The sequence below is a fragment of the Ctenocephalides felis genome, unplaced genomic scaffold, assembly GCF_003426905.1.
Source record: "Ctenocephalides felis isolate EL2017-DRISC unplaced genomic scaffold, ASM342690v1 CF-g0.4_SCAFFOLD_01170, whole genome shotgun sequence".
NCBI classification, from domain to species: Eukaryota; Metazoa; Arthropoda; class Insecta; order Siphonaptera; family Pulicidae; genus Ctenocephalides; species Ctenocephalides felis.
This window is the reverse complement of record NW_020537324.1, coordinates 80853780-80873338: the sequence shown is the minus strand read 5'-3', so window position 1 is coordinate 80873338 and position 19559 is coordinate 80853780. Positions and strand designations below refer to the sequence as shown.

Sequence of the window (19559 nt, the reverse complement as noted above, 5' to 3'; positions counted from 1 at the left end):
CAAAAAATAGTATCGTTTTTTGGCATTTGTCAAAATTAGACTTTTGATCGACGTTTTCTCAAAATCGCCTGAACCGATTTCAGAAATTCAGAAACCATTTGGTGTATGTCGATGAGGATTATCGTTTGCCAGTTATGTGCGACGATCTGCAAACCGTTTCTTTGTAGTTTGCAAAAAAGTGTTAAACTTTTCGTTCACATTTAAGCTCATACTACCGAATCGATTTTAAAAAATCAAAAACTGTTCGAAAGATATTAGTTGGGAATGATGCTGATTAGTTTTAGGTAAAAATATACCGAACCGTTTTCTTGTAATTAACAGTTGAAAAAAAATTATAAGCCTTTTTTTATGGAACTTTTTTTGGCGATATATATCATGGTCTTATAGAACTTACTGAGATATTACGGCCTTACGACAAGTAGTTTAATTTTAAAAATTCATTAAAGTTTGAGAAAATGAGTATTTTATTTGACTTTTGTTAATATTACAATTAGAGGATTTACTTGGTATAACGATAGTAGTACTTGGACTTGATAAACAAACTAAACCATTAAAGTCCTGCGTAAACTGGTTTTATAAAAATTATTGATTTGTGAAAATTTGCTTTTAGAAAATACTCCGAGTTAACGTGTTCGTTCGTTTTCAATAATGTGTAATAAATCCACTCGGAATACTTATAATCGCTCATAAATTAATTTATTTTTGATTGATTAAGTCGATTATTTACACATATCGGAAAGTTCATGTAACTTGCCTCAAGGCTAAATACCAATACTAACTAGTTTATTTGTATGCACTCAAGACCCTAAACGTATGATATTACAGCAAAAACATTTTTCTACAATAAAATCGTTTTAATTATAGGATGGATGCCTAAGAACAACTTTATCATATATAATATCGATTATATGCCATTCTCTCCATCTTCCGATTCGCATAGTCAACGGCTCCGGCCGCTCCGTTTACTTCTCTATGTTGTCCGCCGCTCTTTTCTTTCGTTCATCAACCCGCTTTCGTTCCTTCGCTCGCTTTCCCCTCCGCACTTGTCAAAATCTCCGTCCTCTATGTTGGTCACAGATGAACAATACATTTCTCAGTTTAAAAATCCAACATGGCGTCAATCAGAAATTTACTGTGGCCTCTATAATTGCAATCGCTAAAACATATGCGTGGGCTCTATTTTATTAAGTAATATTTTTGTAATTCACCTTGTGTGTTTTGTGCAATGTCCCGTCATGCGACTTCCGGACCTCCGCCGGGCCTCAAACAAATAGATCTCGACCAAATATGGGGCGATCTGCGCGAAGGCGTAGAGCAAGCCTACAATCGGCAGGGCATGTCGAAGGCGCGATACATGGAATTGTATACTCACGTTTATAATTACTGCACCTCGGTGCACCAGCAGAGCGGCAGGGGGGTCAGCGCGACCACCAACACGAACAGTTGCATGAAAACTCGGAAAAGTCAAAACACTCCGGGGGGAGCGCAATTAGTCGGACTAGAACTCTACAAAAGACTTAAAGAATTCCTAAGGAACTACTTGGTAGCGCTCCTAAAAGACGGCGTGGATCTCATGGGAGAGGATGTGCTATCGTTTTACACAAAACAATGGGAAGAGTACCAATTTTCGAGCAAAGTTTTGAACGGAATCTGTGCCTATCTGAATCGGCATTGGGTCCGAAGGGAATGCGAAGAGGGCCGCAAGGGCATCTTCGAAATATACCAATTGGCTCTTGTGACGTGGCGCGATAATCTGTTCAAGCAACTAAATAGACAAGTTACTAACGCAGTCCTAAAACTCATCGAAAGAGAAAGGAATGGTGAGACCATTAACACAAGGTTAGTATCAGGTGTTATAAATTGTTATGTCGAATTAGGTTTAAATGAAGATGATGCAAGTGCTCGTGGACAAACCTTGCAGTGTATAAAGATTCTTTTGAGTCGATATTCTTGGAGGATTCAGAAAGATTTTACACAAATGAAAGTACAGACTTTTTGCGTCAGAACAATGTAACAGAGTATATGAAACGAGCTGAACAGAGATTAATAGAAGAACAACGAAGGGTTCAGGTGTATTTGCATGAAACGACTTTAGGTCGTTTAGCTAAGACGTGTGAAAGAGTGTTAATAGAGAAGCATTTAGAGATTTTTCACACAGAGTTTCAGAAATTGCTGGATCTAGATAAAAATACGGATTTAGCTAGAATGTATTTGCTGGTTTCAAGGATTCCTGATGGTTTATGCGAGTTGAGAGCGCTTCTTGAGGCTCATATAGCCGCTCAAGGGCACTCGGCTATTGATAAATGTGGTGATGCTGCGTCTACAGATCCTAAAATCTATGTAAACACAATTTTGGACGTTCATAAAAAGTATAACGCTTTGGTGCTTCTGGCTTTCAATAACGACAGTGGTTTTGTTGCTGCTTTGGACAAAGCATGTGGGAAGTTTATAAACAGCAACACTGTAACAACTTCTAGTAAAAGTCCTGAATTGTTAGCCAAATATTGTGACTTGTTGTTGAAAAAATCAAGTAAAAACCCTGAAGAGGCTGAGCTTGAAGATACATTAAATCAAGTGATGGTTGTGTTTAAATATATCGAGGACAAAGACGTTTTTCAAAAATTTTATAGTAAAATGTTAGCAAAACGTTTAGTTCAACACATGTCGGCGTCTGACGACGCCGAGGCTTCCATGATATCAAAACTGAAACAAGCCTGCGGTTTCGAGTATACAAGTAAGTTGCAAAGAATGTTCCAAGACATAGGAGTATCCAAAGATCTCAACGATCAATTTAGAAAGCATCTAAACAACTCTCACGAACCATTAGACATAGATTTTAGTATACAAGTATTATCATCAGGATCATGGCCGTTCCAACAATCTTTCGCCTTCTCACTGCCAACGGAGTTGGAGAGATCTGTCCATAGGTTTTCGACTTTTTATTCAGACCAACACTCGGGAAGAAAATTGAATTGGTTGTACAACATGAGTAAAGGAGAATTGTTAACAAATTGTTTTCGCAACCGGTACACGCTGCAGGCTAGTACATTCCAAATGGCTGTTTTATTATTGTACAACCACGAGACGCGTTGGACTGTGCAGCAATTGAAAGACCACACGGGAATAAACCAGGATTTTTTGTTGCAAGTGTTGCAGATACTTTTGAAAGCCAAGCTTCTGGTGTCCGAGGACGATGAGTCGATATTAAATCCAAATTCTGTGATAGATTTGTATATGGGATACAAAAATAAGAAATTACGTGTCAACATAAATATTCCTCTCAAGACTGAATTAAAAGTTGAACAAGAATCGACGCACAAGCACATCGAGGAGGACCGAAAGATGCTCATTCAGGCGGCTATAGTGAGAATAATGAAAATGAGGAAAGTCCTAAAGCATCAGCAACTCGTGGCCGAGGTCCTGAACCAGCTCTCGACCAGGTTCAAGCCCAGGGTGCAGGTAATTAAAAAATGTATCGACATATTAATAGAAAAAGAATATTTGGAGCGGGCGGAAGGTCAGAAAGATACTTATAGCTATTTGGCGTGATTGTATGTTACTTGGTGTATGAAATATGTAATATGCCATACGTACATATTTATACATGTGATACAAATGCACATATATAACTATTATACAACAACAACAAAGTAAACCTTTATATTTATAAATAGGTCATAGAATTGAGATATATTTGTTATTTAGAAACGATCCAAAAGAAAGAAACTGATATGATTGTTCATTGTTTGTGTTACAGTTTTTGTTTCGGTTAACTCTATTTTACAATTCACGAAATAGATCTGTTCTCGAGTATCTATTAGGTTTAGTATTAAATAAAACTAAGTTTAACAAAACATGTTATGTGCATTATATGATCAACAAATTCTTTTGTATAAAACTATGTATAATAAAAATAATTTTTATCTATATCACTCTCTTAATTATTCAATCATCAGAAGCAAGTTTATTTCTAGAATTTTCAGAATTAAAATTATTATAATTGATGAGTGATTTATTAGTAGACTAAACTCCGAATACTCCAAAATAAAGATTTTAAACTAAGAATGAGGGCTCTAAAATAATAAAGAAGACTCTAAATTAGAATTGAGTCCTTTTAAATAAGAATATATTTTGTAAAATAAGAATAAAACCTCTGAAATGAAAATAAAGACTGTAGAGTAAGAATGAGGACTTTGAAATAAAAATAAATTTTGTAAAAAAAATAAAGACTTTAAAATAAGAATTAATACTCCAAAATAAAAATCAATGATCTGAAAAAAGAATAAAGACTCTAAAATAAGAATGAGGACTTCGAAATGAAAAATTTTGTAAAATAACAATAAGGACTCTAAAATCAAAATAAATATTCTAAAATAAGAATGAGTACTCTGAAATTAAAATAAGAATAAAGACACTATAATAAAAACAAAGACTTTAAAGTAAGAATGAGGACTTTGAAATAAAAATAAATTTTGTATAAAAATAAATAAAGCCTTTAAAATAAGGATAAGTACTCTAAAATGAAAATTCAAGATCTCAAAAAAGAATAAATACTCTAAAATAAAAATGAGGACTCTGAAATAAAAACAAGTATTTTAAAATAAAAATAAGGACTTCAGGATACAAAGACTCTTAAATAAAAATAAAGGTTCTAAAATAAAAATATTCTAAAATAAAAATGAGTACTCTGAAATAAAAATAAATTTTGTAAAATAACAATAACAACTCTGAAAGATTATGAAGTTAGAATGAGGACTTTGAAATAAAAAGAAATGTTGAAAAACAAAAATAAAGACTTCAAAATAAGAATAAGTACTCTAAAATAAAAATTCAGGATCTCAAAAAAGAATAAAGACTCTAAAATAAGAATGAGAACTCTGAAATAAAAATAAGGACTTCAAAATTAAAATAAAGGTTCTATAATAAAAATAAAGACTGTAAAATAAGAATAAACACTCTAAAATGAAAATTAAGAAACTCAAAAAAGAATAAAGATTCTAAAATAAGAATGAAGACTTTGAAATAAAAATAAAGTTTCTAAAATAAAAATAAATATTCTAAAATAAGAATAAAACTTTAAAAACAGAATGTGTACTCTCCAATAAAAATAAATATTGTAAAATAAGAATAAAGACTCTGAAATAAAAATTGAGACTGTATAACAAGAATGAGGACTTTGAAATGAAAATAAATTTTGTAATAAAAATAAAGACTTTAAAATAAGAATTAGTACTCCAAAATAAAAATCAATGATCTCAAAAAAGAATAAAACTCTAAAATAAAAATGAGGACTTCAAAATGAAAATAAATTTTGTAAAATAACAATAAAGACTTTATATAAGAATAAAGACTTTAAAATAAGAGTAAGTACTCTAAAATAAAAATAAATATTCTAGAGTAAGAATGAGTACTCAGAAATAATTTTTTTTGTAAAATAACAATAAAGACTCTGAAATAAAAATAAAGACTGTGAAATAAGAATAAAGACTCGGAAATAAAAAAAAGATTATGAAGTTAGAATGAGGACTTTGAAATAGAAATAAAGACACTAAAATAAAAACAAAGTCTGCAAAGTAAGAATGATGACTTTGAAATGGAAATAAATATTCTAAAATAAAAATATGGAATAAGTACTCATATTGTAGAATAAGAATGGAACTTTAATATAAAAATAAATTCTCTGAAATAAAAATAATGGTTCTAAAATAAAAATAAGGTTCTCAAAGGAAAATTAAAGGCTCTAAAATAAAAATAAACATTCCAAAATAAGATAAAGTTCTCTTAAATAAAAATAAAAACTCTAAAATTAAAATAAATATCCTAAAATAACAATAAGAGCTCTGAAATAAAAATAAAATGTCTAAAACTAAAATGAGGACCCACTAGAAAAAAATAAAGTCTTTAAAAGTATCAGCATAAAATCGGTGTTATTTCCGAAAGATAAGTTTATATTCTTTCTAGAAACACGGATTTGCCAATTTTATATTCTAAATCCTTTTGAATCGTTTGACACCGAAATTGGAAAATTAATCTTTGGTCCGAATTTTTCTCAAAAACGGCTGCACCAATTTTAAAAATATAAAAAAAATAATAAACACATTGAAAAATGTTTTAAACAAATGGCAGATGTATTTGTTATACTCTGTTTATTCAATCATCGAATACAATTTTCTTGCCTTGGAAAGCAGTAATTTGCGGTTTAAGTTTCTTCTTAGCTTCCCATGAAGGATGCAAAGACACTTCTTGTTTTATTTCTGGAACAGCCTTTTTATTAACAGACTTATTAAATTTAGACTCTACCTTATCCATTTTGTTCTTAGACTTAAAATCAACCTTATCAAATTTAGGTTTCTTGTCCTTATTAAATTTAAAATCATTCTTCTCAATTTTATTGTGATTGAATTTCGAATCCTTCTGCTTAGTAAATGAATCCTTTTTGCTGAATTTTGCAGGTCGTTTCTTCACCACATTGCCAAATTGTTGGGCACGTCTCTGTTGCCTATTTAGGCCATCGTTATGAATTTGTTCTTTGACTGGTTTTGGTACAAATGTGCTTTCGTAATGGGTTCCTGAATCTGTGATAAAGAAGTCATCCACGGTTTTGGTAAAGGACTCATTTTCTTCGAGGTCATCTTGGGACATATCTTCATTGTCATCGTAAGATGATTGTTCATCCTGAGACATATCTTCAGAGTCGTCCGATAGTTCAGATTTACTTTTTGGTTTTGTTTTAGTCGTAAAGGATTCATCTTGTTCCATGTCCTCAGAGTCGTCCTGTGATTGTTCAGGTAGATTTTTGGGTTTTGTTTTAGACTTCATACCGCCTTTGTTTTTGGAAACTTTTTGGTTATCTGGTGGTGAACCTTTTGGTTTTGTTTTAGACTTTGGTTTGTCCCTGTTTTTAAAAGCATCTAAAATAAGAATGAAGACTTTAAAATAAGAATGCGAGTACTCTTAAATAAAAATCAATTTTGTTAAATAAGAATAAGAAATAAAAATTGAGACTGTAAAGTAAGAATGAGGACCATGAAATAGAAATAAATTTTGTAAAACAAAAGAAAAGAATTTAAAATAAGAATAAGCACTCTAAAATAAAAATTCAGGATCTCAAAAAAGAATAAAGACTCTAAAATAAGAATGCGAGTACTCTTAAATAATAATAAATGATAAATATTAATGTCAAATAAAAAATAAATATTCCAAATTAAGAATAAAGACTCTAAAATAAGAATGAAAGTTTAAAATAAGAATGAGCACTCTTAAATAAAAATAAATATTGTAAAATAAGAATAAAGTCTATAAAATAAAATTGAGACTGTAGAGTAAGAATGATAATTTTGAAATAAACATAAATATTCTAAAATAAAAATAAGGACTTAAATAAAAATAAAGGCTCTAAAATAAGAATGAGTACTCTAAAATTAGTCTATAAAATAAAAATAAAGACTGTAAAGTAAGAATGAGGACTTGAAAATAAACATTCTAAAATAAGAATAAAAATTCTAAAATAAAAATAAATACTTTGAAATAAGAATTAGAACTCTAATATAAAAATAAATATTTTAAGTCTTTGTTCTTATTTAAGAGTCTTCAAATTTATTCAATAATTTTTATTTTAATTTCATAGTCCTCATTCTTATTTTAGAGTCTTTATTCTTATATTAGGGACTTTATGTATATTTTAGAATGTCTTTTATTATTTAAGTCCTCATTCTTATTTTAAAATAAGAATAAAAACTCTAAAATAAGAATGAGTACTCTTAAAAAAATATTTTAAAATAAAAATAATTAAATTAATAATAAATATTACTAGTTCTTAGAAGAATAAAGACTCTAAAATAATAATAAGTACACTAAAAAAAGAATAAAGACTCTGAAGTAAAAATAAATAATCTAAATAAAAAATAAAAGCTTTAAAGTAAAAATAAGTTTTCTATAATAAGAATAAAGATTAGAATAAAAATTATGACGAGTAATAAAAGAAAATACTCTAAAATAAGAATAAAGACTTCTAAAATAAAAATGGTGACTCTAAAATAAGAAAGACGAGTGTAGAATGAAAATAAACACTCTAAAATACGAATACAATATTAAAGTAAAAATAAAGGATATAAAATAAAAATGAGGACTCTAAAATAACAATAAATGTTCTAAAATAAGAATAAAACCTCTGAAATAAAAATAAAGACTATATAATAAGAATGAGGACTTTGAAATGAAAATAAATTTTGTAAAAGAAATAAAGGCTTTAAAATAAGAATAAGCACTCTAAAATGAAAATTCAGAATCTCAAAAAAGAATAAAAACTCTAAAATAAGAATGAGAACTCTGAAATAAAAATAAAGACTATAAAATAAGAATGAGGACTTTGGAATGAAAATAAATTTTGTAAAAGAAATAAAGGCTTTAAAATAAGAATAAGCACTCTAAAATAAAAATAAATATTCTAAAATAAGAATGAGTACTCTGAAATAAAAATAAATTTTGTAAAATAATAATAAAAACTCTGAAATAAAAAACAAAGATTATAAAGTTAGAATGAGGACTTTGGAATAGAAATAAATTTTGTAAAACAAAAGAAAAGACATTAAAATAAGAATAAGCACTCTAAAATAAAAATTCAGGATCTCAAAAAAGAATAAATATTCTAAAATAAGAATGAGAACTCTGAAATAAAAATAAAGACTTCGAAATGAAAATAAATTTTGCAAAACAATAAAGACTTTAAAATAAGAATAAGTACTCTAAAATAAAAATAAATATTCTAAAATGAGAATGTGTACTCTCCAATAAAAATAAATTTTGTAAAATAACAATAAGGACTCTGAAATAAAAATAAAGACTGTAAAGTAAGAATGAGGACTTTGAAATAAAAATAAATATTCTTAAATAAGAATGCAACTTTAAAATAAGAATGCGAGTACTCTTAAGGGGGTTGTTCGATTTTTATTTTTGTTTGTTTCGGTTTTGAGATTTTTTGATATTATGAAAGCTAAAAACCTTAGAATTATTTAAAAAAAAAAAATCTCAATATCTATTTTTTTGACGAAGTTATAGATATATATATATATATATATATATATATTATATATATCTATATGTATGATCCTCTGAAACCGTTTTTTTCATCGCTCCGGAGCTATTGTATGCCAGCTGCTCTCTTTTTCATTATAATACGTCATGCACGTGACCTTTTTAATGTGTCAGCATTTTTGAACGCCATGGTTAAATTAAATGGTGTATTTAGTACATTATATTAAAAACTTTAAATACGTTTTTCTCAAATTGACTTTTTTCAATGCGGTGCCACAAATTAAAAAAAAACTACAAGTCGGATCGACTTGCATTTTTTTTAATTTATTCACCACTGCGATACCTAGTCCCCCTACCTCAAACAACTTCATAACATTACGCAAAAAATTTTGCGAAGCTTCCGCTCCAAAAAAGGCATTTTTTGACACTTTTTTTCTAAATAGCTGCCATTTTTTTCCTTCTTGCTTTTTTTCTTTCATTTTGGTAGGGGGTCTGGATTCAAACTTCTTCTTCAACGTAGTTTCTTTTTTTTTTTTGTTTCAGGCGATGCGCAACGGATTTATCTGTGGCACCGCAAAAGAGATCGATTTTGCAAGACTGCCTGGTTAAAAAATGACGGCGCAAAAATAAAAGAAGAAAATTACGTAATATTCTATGATTTTGTAATTTTTGTTTAAAAAAAACCGCTTGTCTCTATGATAAATACATTTCGAGGAAAACAAAAACGAATACCTTGCATTTTTTGTAACAAAAAAAGAACAACCCCCTTAAGTAAAAGTCAATTTTGTTAAATAAGAATAAGGACTTGGAAATAAAAATTGGGACTGTAAAGTAAGAATGAGGACTTTGAAATAAAAATAAATATTCTAAAATAAGAATAAAACTTTAAAATAAGAATGCGTGTACTCTTAAATAAAAATCAATTTCGTAATGGGTACCAGAATCTGTGATGAAGAAGTCATCCTTGGTTTTGGTAAAGGACTCATTTTCTTCGAGGTCATCTTGGGACATGTCTTCATTGTCATCGTAAGATGATTGTTCATCCTGGGACATATCTTCAGAGTCATCCTGGGATAGTTCAGATTTACTTTTTGGTTTTGTTTTAGTCGTAAAGGATTCATCTTGTTCCATGTCTTCAGAGTCGTCCTGTGATTGTGCTGATTTACTTTTGGGTTTTGTTTTAGACTTCATAGTGCCTTTGTTTTTGGAAACTTTTTGGTTATCTGGTAGTGAACCTTTTGGTTTTGTTTTAGACTTCAGTTTGTCCCTGTTTTTAAAAGCATCTTGGTCTTGGTCTTGGTTATCTGGTTTTGTTTTAGATTTCAGATTGTCTTTGGTACTTTCTGGTTCAGATTCACTGTTACTGTCATGTTCTATACAGAAATCCTCGTCTGACTCACCAGAATCATCAAAATTATCTCCACCTTTGTTTATGTCCTTAGCCAACTTAATCTGTCCTTTATCCTCCTTATTTTCCTCCAGCCAAGCCTGTCGTTTAGCACTCAATTCTCTAGCCCTGGCATTTTCCCTCCGAATCTCCTTCTTTTTGGCCTTGTCTTCGATGTGTTTCAACTTCCTCTGTTTCTTTTTACCCGGTTCCAAAACTTTCTCAAAATTTTGCTCCAGGTTGTATTTGTCTCTGATGGATTTAACCTTGTCGCAGACTGATTTGTGAACTGCGAATCTGTTGAGTGCCCTGTCGTGAAGGGACTCCGCCTTCGACAGGATTTTTTTGGGGTCTTCTGTTAGGGTTAAGGCGTGCTTTGATATGACATCGCAGTCCAACTTCTGGGTAAAGGTAGTAATAGAAATATTATTTTAGTATATTTAGGAAAGAACGAAGTTAAGGGGCACAACTAGTGTGAAATTTTCAAAAAATCGAATTTTCAATTTTCCATATTTCAATAGGTTATACCTTTAAAACCAACATACCAAAATTTTAAATCGATATCTTAAATAGTTTTCGAGTTACAGCCATTTAAAGAGTATATATATGTAGTATATAATATAACGATCATTTTATCTTTGAACGCGTTTTTCTCGAAACAGCATTTTCCGTATTTGCTGCAGCGATTACTCAAAAACAAATGATCCGATCACTATCAAATTTTTTTTACATGTTCTATATATAGTTCTGAGTAAAATGAACTATCGATTTTTTGATCGGATCAAAAATCGAATTTTGGAAGTCCAAAAACGACCAAAATTTTGGGTAAAATTCGACTTTTTTTAAAAAAACGCCGTCATTTTGTCAATTTTTGATTTTTTTTTCTTTATCGTAGTTCATTTTACAGACAATATTATCTAGTTTAACAAAATTTTTTTTTTTAATTTCATCCACGTAGAAGGCCGGAATCACTGCAGCAGTGAAGGGCATTTTTTGTCGCGCTGTTGGAGATCGACGATAACTTAAAAAATATTTAATTTTTTCTTCATAAATTTTACTATGTATTCTTAAAACATGTATAAATATATTCCTAAAATGTTGAAATGATTGATAAAGTAGTTTTTTTAATATAAATTCCCAAAAATCGCCTTTTTTAGGCGGTTACACTAGTTGTGCCCCTTAATTGAACAAGAAATCCAAAATGAAAATTAAATATAAGTGGCTTAAAGGCAAGTTGCATAAACTTTGCGAAATGTTTGATAAGAAATCTATATATTAATTTATGACTATTGCAGGTTATATAATATTAAACATTTTTAACTTCCCATAGGGATAGTAATGGACCGAAAATCGAAAATTAAAATTTTTGCATTTCTCGACGTTTTGAAGGTTTCTGAACACTTTACTGGCATACCTCAGAAAAAATGGATGTGTTTTGTGTGTCCGCATTTTTTCGTCCACGTTTTCGGGCGGACGGATCAACCGATTTGAATAATGAGAAATTTTAAAGAACATATTTCGATATTTGTTAAAAGGATAATTAAAGTATTAACTGTGGGAATTGAAAATCATCATTTTGTTTAAAGCAGTTTTACATTTAACATCACTCATATATTTGTGTAAATAGTAATTCAAAAAACAATAATTAGAATTTTTAACTAAACGGTAAATATTAGTATAGGATATTGAAAAAATCGAACTTTTCAATTGTAGACTTGGATATAGAACTACGTCTGTCGGGTCAGATAGTATATATATATATATATATATATATAAATATATATATATATATATATATATATATATATATATATAATATATATATATATGTGTGTTCTTGAGGGCGATACATCAAACAAAGAAAAGGCAAAGATTTATAAAATAATCTTTAATTCCAAACGTTTCGACATTCAATTTAATGTCATCATCAGTGGATCTAAAAACAGTATAAAAAAAATTAGTATAAATAGGTAATTATAAAATATGTGGATTGGTATAGAAACTATATATATAAGAGAAAAATTAATAAAACAGCAACACTTAACAGAACAGAATATAAAAGATAGAAAAGGTAATAGAAACTATAGATATTAAATAGAAAAAAAAGAAAAAAAGGAAAAATAATATATATATATATATATATATATTTATGCACAAAACTGAGAAACGCTAGTCCTCATCGAGATGCATGATTTAAATTTTTGAAATCGGTCCAGCCGTTTTTGAGAAAACGTCGATTTACATACTTTTTCCAAATTTGGTCTCATTCGATTCAGAATGGCTTGAAACGTCTAGAAAACATAAAATTAGCGAATCGGATTTTTTGATGAATACATAAACTTCTCCTTCGGGAGTTAAAAATGTACGTCCCGGTTTTGATTTAGAAAATAATAGAAAACTGATTGAAAATATAACTGTTATTCATCTGCATGATTAAACCTTTATTTTTATTTTGAATTTCTTGTTCAAAAGAAAACCCAATATAAACAAATCCAAGACATAACATTTCATATATATATATATATATATATATATATATATATATATATATATATATATATTAAATTCTATATGGACATATGTATGAAGAGTCTAATAATCGGGTGTAACTTTTGAGTAATTTTGTTGTCTCAAGTTTATGAATTTTTGCATTGTTTGCAAAGATTAATGAATAATTATCTAAATAGATTCTTTATATCTGTGTCACCTAAAGAGCAGTCTACAAAACTTCTCTTGTCGTGTAACAAATAATAATAATAATAATAATAATATTTGTATAACAAATATTACAATTAATTTAAATGATTAAATAATACCAAGAACAATAGGCATAATATATATGTAATCGTTTCAGCAATTTTTTACAGCAAATGCTGACAAAATAAAATGTAATAATTTATAAAAAAAATCTAAAGTGCAATTAAGTTTACTTCAGCCCGATTATTAGATCTTAAATATGAGTATTCAAAATATTAATATATATATATATATATATATATATACCTTTATAATAGTAAGTTCCTCATAAAGTCTATCAGCTTTGGCTTTAAATTTATCACCACCTTCGGGCTTTGTCTTTTCTTTCAATATACGAATCTCTCGAACAAGCTTTCTTATAATATGAACTTTTGCTTGTCGTACTGTTTTTCTCATGAGGACAATCTAAAAATAAAAATCAATTAAAATAAAAAATTAATAACAATCACATATAGTAATAATTGAAGATTTTAAATTTATTTATTACATACCTCATTATTGAGTTCAGCTTTATTCATATTGAGACTTTAGCTAGTAACTTGTGGTCATGAATTTTATAATATATTATTGTAAGTAAAATAAACTGTTTGTATTTAATTATAAATACGTTAATCACATAAATTTATTTTATAATTTTCACATTTTCAGTTTTAACCTCAAAAAATAACGTTTTACAAGACAACATGTCAAATAAAAGTGTGTCCAGGTATCGAATTTCATACATTTTAGTGTTGCCAGAAAACGTTATGGAAAACGTCCGTTATGATTTAAACTAGTTGGTATTGGTATTTTGCATTGAGGCAAGTTACATGAACTTCCCGATTTGTGTAAATAATCGACTTAATCAATAAAATATAAATTAATTTCTGAGTAATTAAAAGTATTCGAAGTGGATCTATTACACATTATTGAAAATCGAACACGTCAACCCGGTCGGAGTATTTTTTAAAAGCAAATTTTCAAAAATTAATAATTTTTATAATTGAACCAGTTTTTTGTAGAACTTTAATTGTTTAGTATGTTCATTAAGATCAAGTACTCTATTGTTATATCAAGTAAATCGTCTAATTTTAATTTTAATAAATATCAAAAAAACTACTCATTTTCTCAAACTTTGATGAATTTTTAAAATTAAACTACTTGTCGTAAGGCCGTAATATTTCAGTAAGTTCTATAAGACCATGATATATATCGCCAAAAAAATTTCCTTAAAAATCCGCTTTTTTTTCAACAGTTAATTACAAGAAAACGGCTCGGTAGATTTTCACCTAAAACTAATCAGTATCATTCCCAACTAATATCTTTCGAACAGTTTTTGATTTTTTAAAATCGGTTCGGTAGGATGAGCTTAAATGTGGGCGAAAAGTTTAACACTTTTTTTTCAAATTACAAAGAAACGGCTTGGCAGATCATTGCACAAAACTGACAAACGATAGTCCTCACCGAAATACATCAAATGGCTTTTAAATTTCTAAAATCGGTTCAGGCGTTTTTGAGCAAACGTCGATGAAAGTTGTAATTTTGACAAATGCCAAAAAGACCATACTAATTTTTGCAAACTTTGACGAATTTTTAAAGCTAAACGAGTTGTCGTAGGGTCGTAATATTTTAGTATGATCTAGAAGACTATGGTATCTACCGTCAAAAAAATAATCATAAAAATCGTCGAAATTTTTATTATAAAAACTTTATTACAAGAAAACGGCCCGGCCGATCTTTACCAAAAACTAATCAGCACGATTCCCAATCAATATCTTTCGAACGGTTTTTGAATTTTCAGAATTGTGGGCTAAAACATGGACGAAATTTTTTTCACTTTTCTGCTATTTACAAAGAAACGGCTCGGCCGATCGTCACACAAAACTCAGAAACGCTAGTCCCCATCGAAATACATCGAATGGCTTTAAAAATTTTGAAATCGGTCCAACCGTTTTTGAGAAAACGTCGATTTACGGCAAAAAATCTGTTCACATACACACACACATACTTTCTCCAAATTTGGTCTCAGAATGGCTTGAAACGTCGAGAAAACATAAAATTAGCGAATCGGATTTTTTTATGAAAACATAAACTTCTCCTTCGGGAAGTTAATAAACAAATTGTAACATATCAAAAAGTTTATTCTTAAAAAAAATGACAATGTCCACATTTTAGATTTTTCATATTTAATAATAATTTAAATTATTTTATTTACCTCACTCGTTGCTGCTATTTAAAATGCTCAACAGCCCTTCATCGGTAATTGCAAAAGACTGCATATTTGCAGATTCCCCAGTAACAATTTGTTCCGAATCATGAATGGTTGAAAAGTCTTCTAAAAGTATATCATCCATCACAGCAACCGAGCCCTTTTTATCAACGCAATCGTCTTCAAAAATATTTGTTGGATTTTCCATAATTTGTAATAAATTATCTGAAAATGTGATGAAGGTGTATTCCTCTTTTGCAGGTGCTATTAGGGATTCCTTAGCAGGTGATGATGTTGGTTTTGAGACTTTGCAAGGGGCTTGATTTGCTTGTGCAGTTTGCTAAAAATGATAAGAATAGATTAAGCAAAATCTGTTTAAACTAGTTGGTTTGGTATTTAGCCTTAAGGCAAGTTACATGAACTTCCCGATATATGTAAATAATCGACTTAATCAATAAAAAATAAATTAATTTATGAGTGATTAAAAGTATTCCGAGTAGATTTATTGCACATAATTAAAAACTAAGAAACACGTTAACTCGGAGTATTTTCTAAAAGCAAATTTTCACAAATCAACAATTTTTATATTTGAACCAGTTTGTGTAGCACTGTAATGTTTCAGTATGTTCATTAAGACCAAGTACTCTATCGTTACACCAAGTAAATCGTCTAATTTTAATTTTAACAAACGTCAAAAAAACTTCTCTTTTTCTCAAACTTTGATGAATTTTTAAAATTAAACTACATGTCGTAATGCCGTAATATTTTAGTAAGTTCTAGGACCATGATGTATAGCCAAAAAAGTTTCATAAAAATCGGCTTAATATTTTTTTCAACAGTTAATTACAAGAAAACGGCTCGGTAGATTTTCACCTAAAACTAATCAGTATCATTCCCAAATAATATCTTTCGAACAGTTTTTGATTTTTTTAAATCGGTTCGGTAGGATGAGCTTAAATGTGAACGAAAAGTTTAAAACTTTTTTCAAACTACAAAGAAACGGCTTGGCAGATCGTCGCACAAAACTGACGAACGATAGTCCTCATCGAAATACATCAAATGGCTTTTAAATTTCTGAAATCGGTTCAGGCGTTGTTGAGAAAACGTCGATGAAAGGTCTAATTTTGACAAATGTCAAAAAGACTATATTAATTTTTGCAAACTTTGACGAATTTTTAAAATTAAACGACTTGTCGTAGGGCCGTAATATTTTAGTATAACCTAGAAGACTATAGTATCTACCGTCAAAAAAATAATAATAAAAATCGTCGAAAAAAATTTTTTTAACACTTTATTACAAGAAAACGGCCCGGCCGATCTTCACCAAAAACTAATCAGCACGATTCCCAATCAATACCTTTCAAACGGTTTTTGAATTTTCATAATCAGTTAAAGAAACGTCTCGGCCGATCGTTCCACGATAGTCCTCGTCGAGATACATCGAATGGCTTTTAAATTTTTGAAATCGGCCCAGCCATTTTCGAGAAAACGTCGAATTACGGCAAAAAATCTGTTCACATACACACACACACACACACATACTTTTCCCTTAAATTTGGTCTCATTCGATTCAGAATGGCTTGAAACGTCCAGGAGAAAACATAAAATTAGCGAATCGGATTTTTTGATGAAAATATAAACTTCTCCTTCGGGAAGCTAACAAGGGTTTTTATACATAAACTTTAGTTTTTTTGTTTGTCTTGGTCTTGAAATGTTTATCACAGCAATAAATAAATAATGTACGCTTGTAGTTTCTTCTTAGTTTTTAAGATTTTAATATATTAATATTAGTCATTAAGTAATTAATATTAGTCAGTTATTTGTGCTTAGTTTATTTAAATACTTCTGTGATTTTTTTCACTTAGATATTTAGTTTTTGAAATATTATTTAAGCATAATTGTGAAATTATAATACTTTTATAATTATGTATAATAATTATTATATTTTCAAACATTCCATAACTGTAATTATAATTGTTAATATAAACATAATTTTAATTGTTCTTTGAACATATGTAATATCTTTGAAAATATATATTTTGTATTTCGTATGATTTGTTCTTATTTCCAATATTAAAAATTATTCAGGTTTTTTGGGGCTGTATACGATACGTACAAATTAAGAAGTGAAACCAGGGGTAATTAAAATATTATACATGTGCTGCCATCTATTTTTAAAAATTTGTATTTCAATCGAGGTAACGTCAAACCGCCAGACATAGCGATCTATTATACTTGTTTATCTATGGTTTACTGTATATATATATGGTTGGCTGACCTGCAAATTGACGTTTGTCATTGACAGTTGTCCCCCCGCGAGTGACTTCTGACTGTCAGAATGCTGTCGAATGATATGTTCACGTAATTTGTCAGTTCTAGTCGATTTAAAATCACAATTCCGATGCGGGCACTGATGATGACTCAAATTAGGATCGTGTATACGTGAATGTCTCTGAAAACAACACAAAACACATTACTAAAATGCTCTTTACAACGTCTGATCACAACATCAACATCTTAGGTTATGTTGTGAATTCGAAAGTATACTGTGAATTCAATGTTACATAAAACATAAAAAATGTCTATGTTTCGACATTTAAAAATATCTTTGCCAAAGCTCCCTAACTGGAGGATCCATTCAGCTTTTAGTAATGTAAATTTAACGCCTTCTCAGACTGCTATAGCAGTCACTGTAACGGTTAGTGTGATAACATTAGGTATTGTAGCTAGATATTTGAGAAGAAAGCGTACGAAAAGTATACCAAAAAAATTTAGAAACTACAAACGACGTCTTAATGGAGATGCTGTCAGCCAAGCCAGTTCCAGACGTTCCATCAGCCCTTCTAGACGTACCGTAGCAAGTTCCTTGCAAGCCCTATCAGACCGATTGTCTTTGGCTTCTGGTTCTTTAGCAATGGGTAACAACGTAGGCGAATGCGTGCAGTTGACACCTCAACAACTAGGCGTAATGGGCATGGAGGCTTTAGAAACTAGTATCACATATTGGGAAGACGCCTTACACTCTTTTCCCAAATCCACAAACGCTTTAGCTGTAATGTCGCCTGAAGAAGCAGAATTCTGCCACGAGATACAAAAATTACTAGATGCAGCTTATCAATTGCAAGACAGTTGTGATTATTTGTTTCTGGATCAAAGAAGCGTTTTGTTTCGTACTGAAAGTGTTGATTCGAAACAGACACAAACTTCGAAACAAACACACAATAGTAATATGTCTGAAACGAGTGTTGAAACAGAACAATCAACTGCTGAATCTTTTGCGTCAGCACAAGATATGGTTGCTGATTTGAGGGAGTTTGAGGAGTTCAATGAAATGTTTCCGGATTTGAACAAACTACCATTGTACAAACTGGCCTACGCCAGTTTGAAGAGAATGGTATTCCTTATCGTAGTTTAAGGACTGAACTGGTTCATTGTGGGTCCGACGTGGAATACTTAGTAAAACTACATTGTATACGTTTGGCATTCCAATATATTTTCAAAGACTCGTCTAAAAGAATTTGGTGTGCTGATATGGGACGTCAAATATTATCAGATTTACTCTTATATGGTGATAAAGATCCTAAAGACTTCCTAATCGGTTACGAAGACATGATGTCGTACATCCAAAACCCTCAAAATTTAGCCTTAATGGAACAAGAGTTGTCCCAAAAAAAGTCAAAGCACTAACATTCTACGACGTAGTCCTAGATTATATTATCATTGATGCATTTGAAGATTTAGAAGCACCACCGTCCTCAGTCATTGCAGTTGTGCAAAACCGTTGGTTATCTAACGGTTTCAAAGAAACCGCTTTAACAACAGCCGTATGGTCAGTCTTAAAAGCCAAACGACGAATGTTAAAATACCCCGATGGATTCATATCTAGATTCTACACAATTTCAGAACAAATGTCTCCTTTAATGGCTTGGGGCTTTTTGGGACCCGATGAAAAACTGAAGGAGATGTGTAAACATTTCAAAGAACAAATGATGACGTTCTTAGTGGACATTTATAATTTTCAAAAATGCAGATACACCTCTGTAGAAGAGTTATCGAGTGATATTTTTAAATTACTTGAGAGCACTGTCAACAATATAAGTCTCAAGCTTCTAACACAATAAATGAAATAAATTAGCTGAATTCATTCAAAGATTAAAATGTGATACAAGTTGGCATTTTAGATAATTAAATAAA

At 29.9% G+C, this 19559-nt stretch overlaps 3 protein-coding genes across 3 annotated transcripts; 2 read left to right on the top strand and 1 right to left on the bottom strand.

Annotated features, from left to right (window-relative positions):
• Positions 1-1013: 1013 nt before the first annotated feature.
• On the top strand, positions 1014-3702 carry LOC113366624 (cullin-1-like). Its single transcript, XM_026608260.1, is given in 2 exon segments — positions 1014-1910; positions 1913-3702. Coding segments are annotated over 2 exon segments (2322 nt in total). The 5' UTR covers positions 1014-1225; the 3' UTR covers positions 3550-3702.
• Positions 3703-6150: 2448 nt separating this feature from the next.
• On the bottom strand, positions 6151-13839 carry LOC113367753 (serum response factor-binding protein 1-like). The gene is made up of 4 exons (XM_026609333.1): positions 13669-13839; positions 13424-13582; positions 9972-10821; positions 6151-6911 (listed from the first exon to the last, which is right to left on the bottom strand). The coding sequence occupies exons 1-4, from the start codon at positions 13693-13695 to the stop codon at positions 6151-6153; spliced, it is 1797 nt and encodes a 598-aa protein (XP_026465118.1). The 5' UTR covers positions 13696-13839.
• Positions 13840-17680: 3841 nt separating this feature from the next.
• Positions 17681-19486, top strand: LOC113367752 (mitoguardin-like). Its single transcript, XM_026609332.1, is given in 3 exon segments — positions 17681-18750; positions 18753-19035; positions 19038-19486. Coding segments are annotated over 3 exon segments (1539 nt in total). The 5' UTR covers positions 17681-17943.
• The last annotated feature ends 73 nt before the right edge of the window (positions 19487-19559 follow it).

Coding starts and splice junctions, on each gene's coding strand:
- LOC113367753 (XM_026609333.1), bottom strand. CDS start 13,695: ATGAATAAAGCTGAACTCAATAATGAG. Junction 10,822..13,423: donor AGGAACTTACTATTATAAAG/GTATATATATAT, acceptor ACCTTTACCCAG/AAGTTGGACTGCGATGTCAT. Junction 6,912..9,971: donor CTTCTTCATCACAGATTCTG/GTACCCATTACG, acceptor TTCTTATTTTAG/ATGCTTTTAAAAACAGGGAC.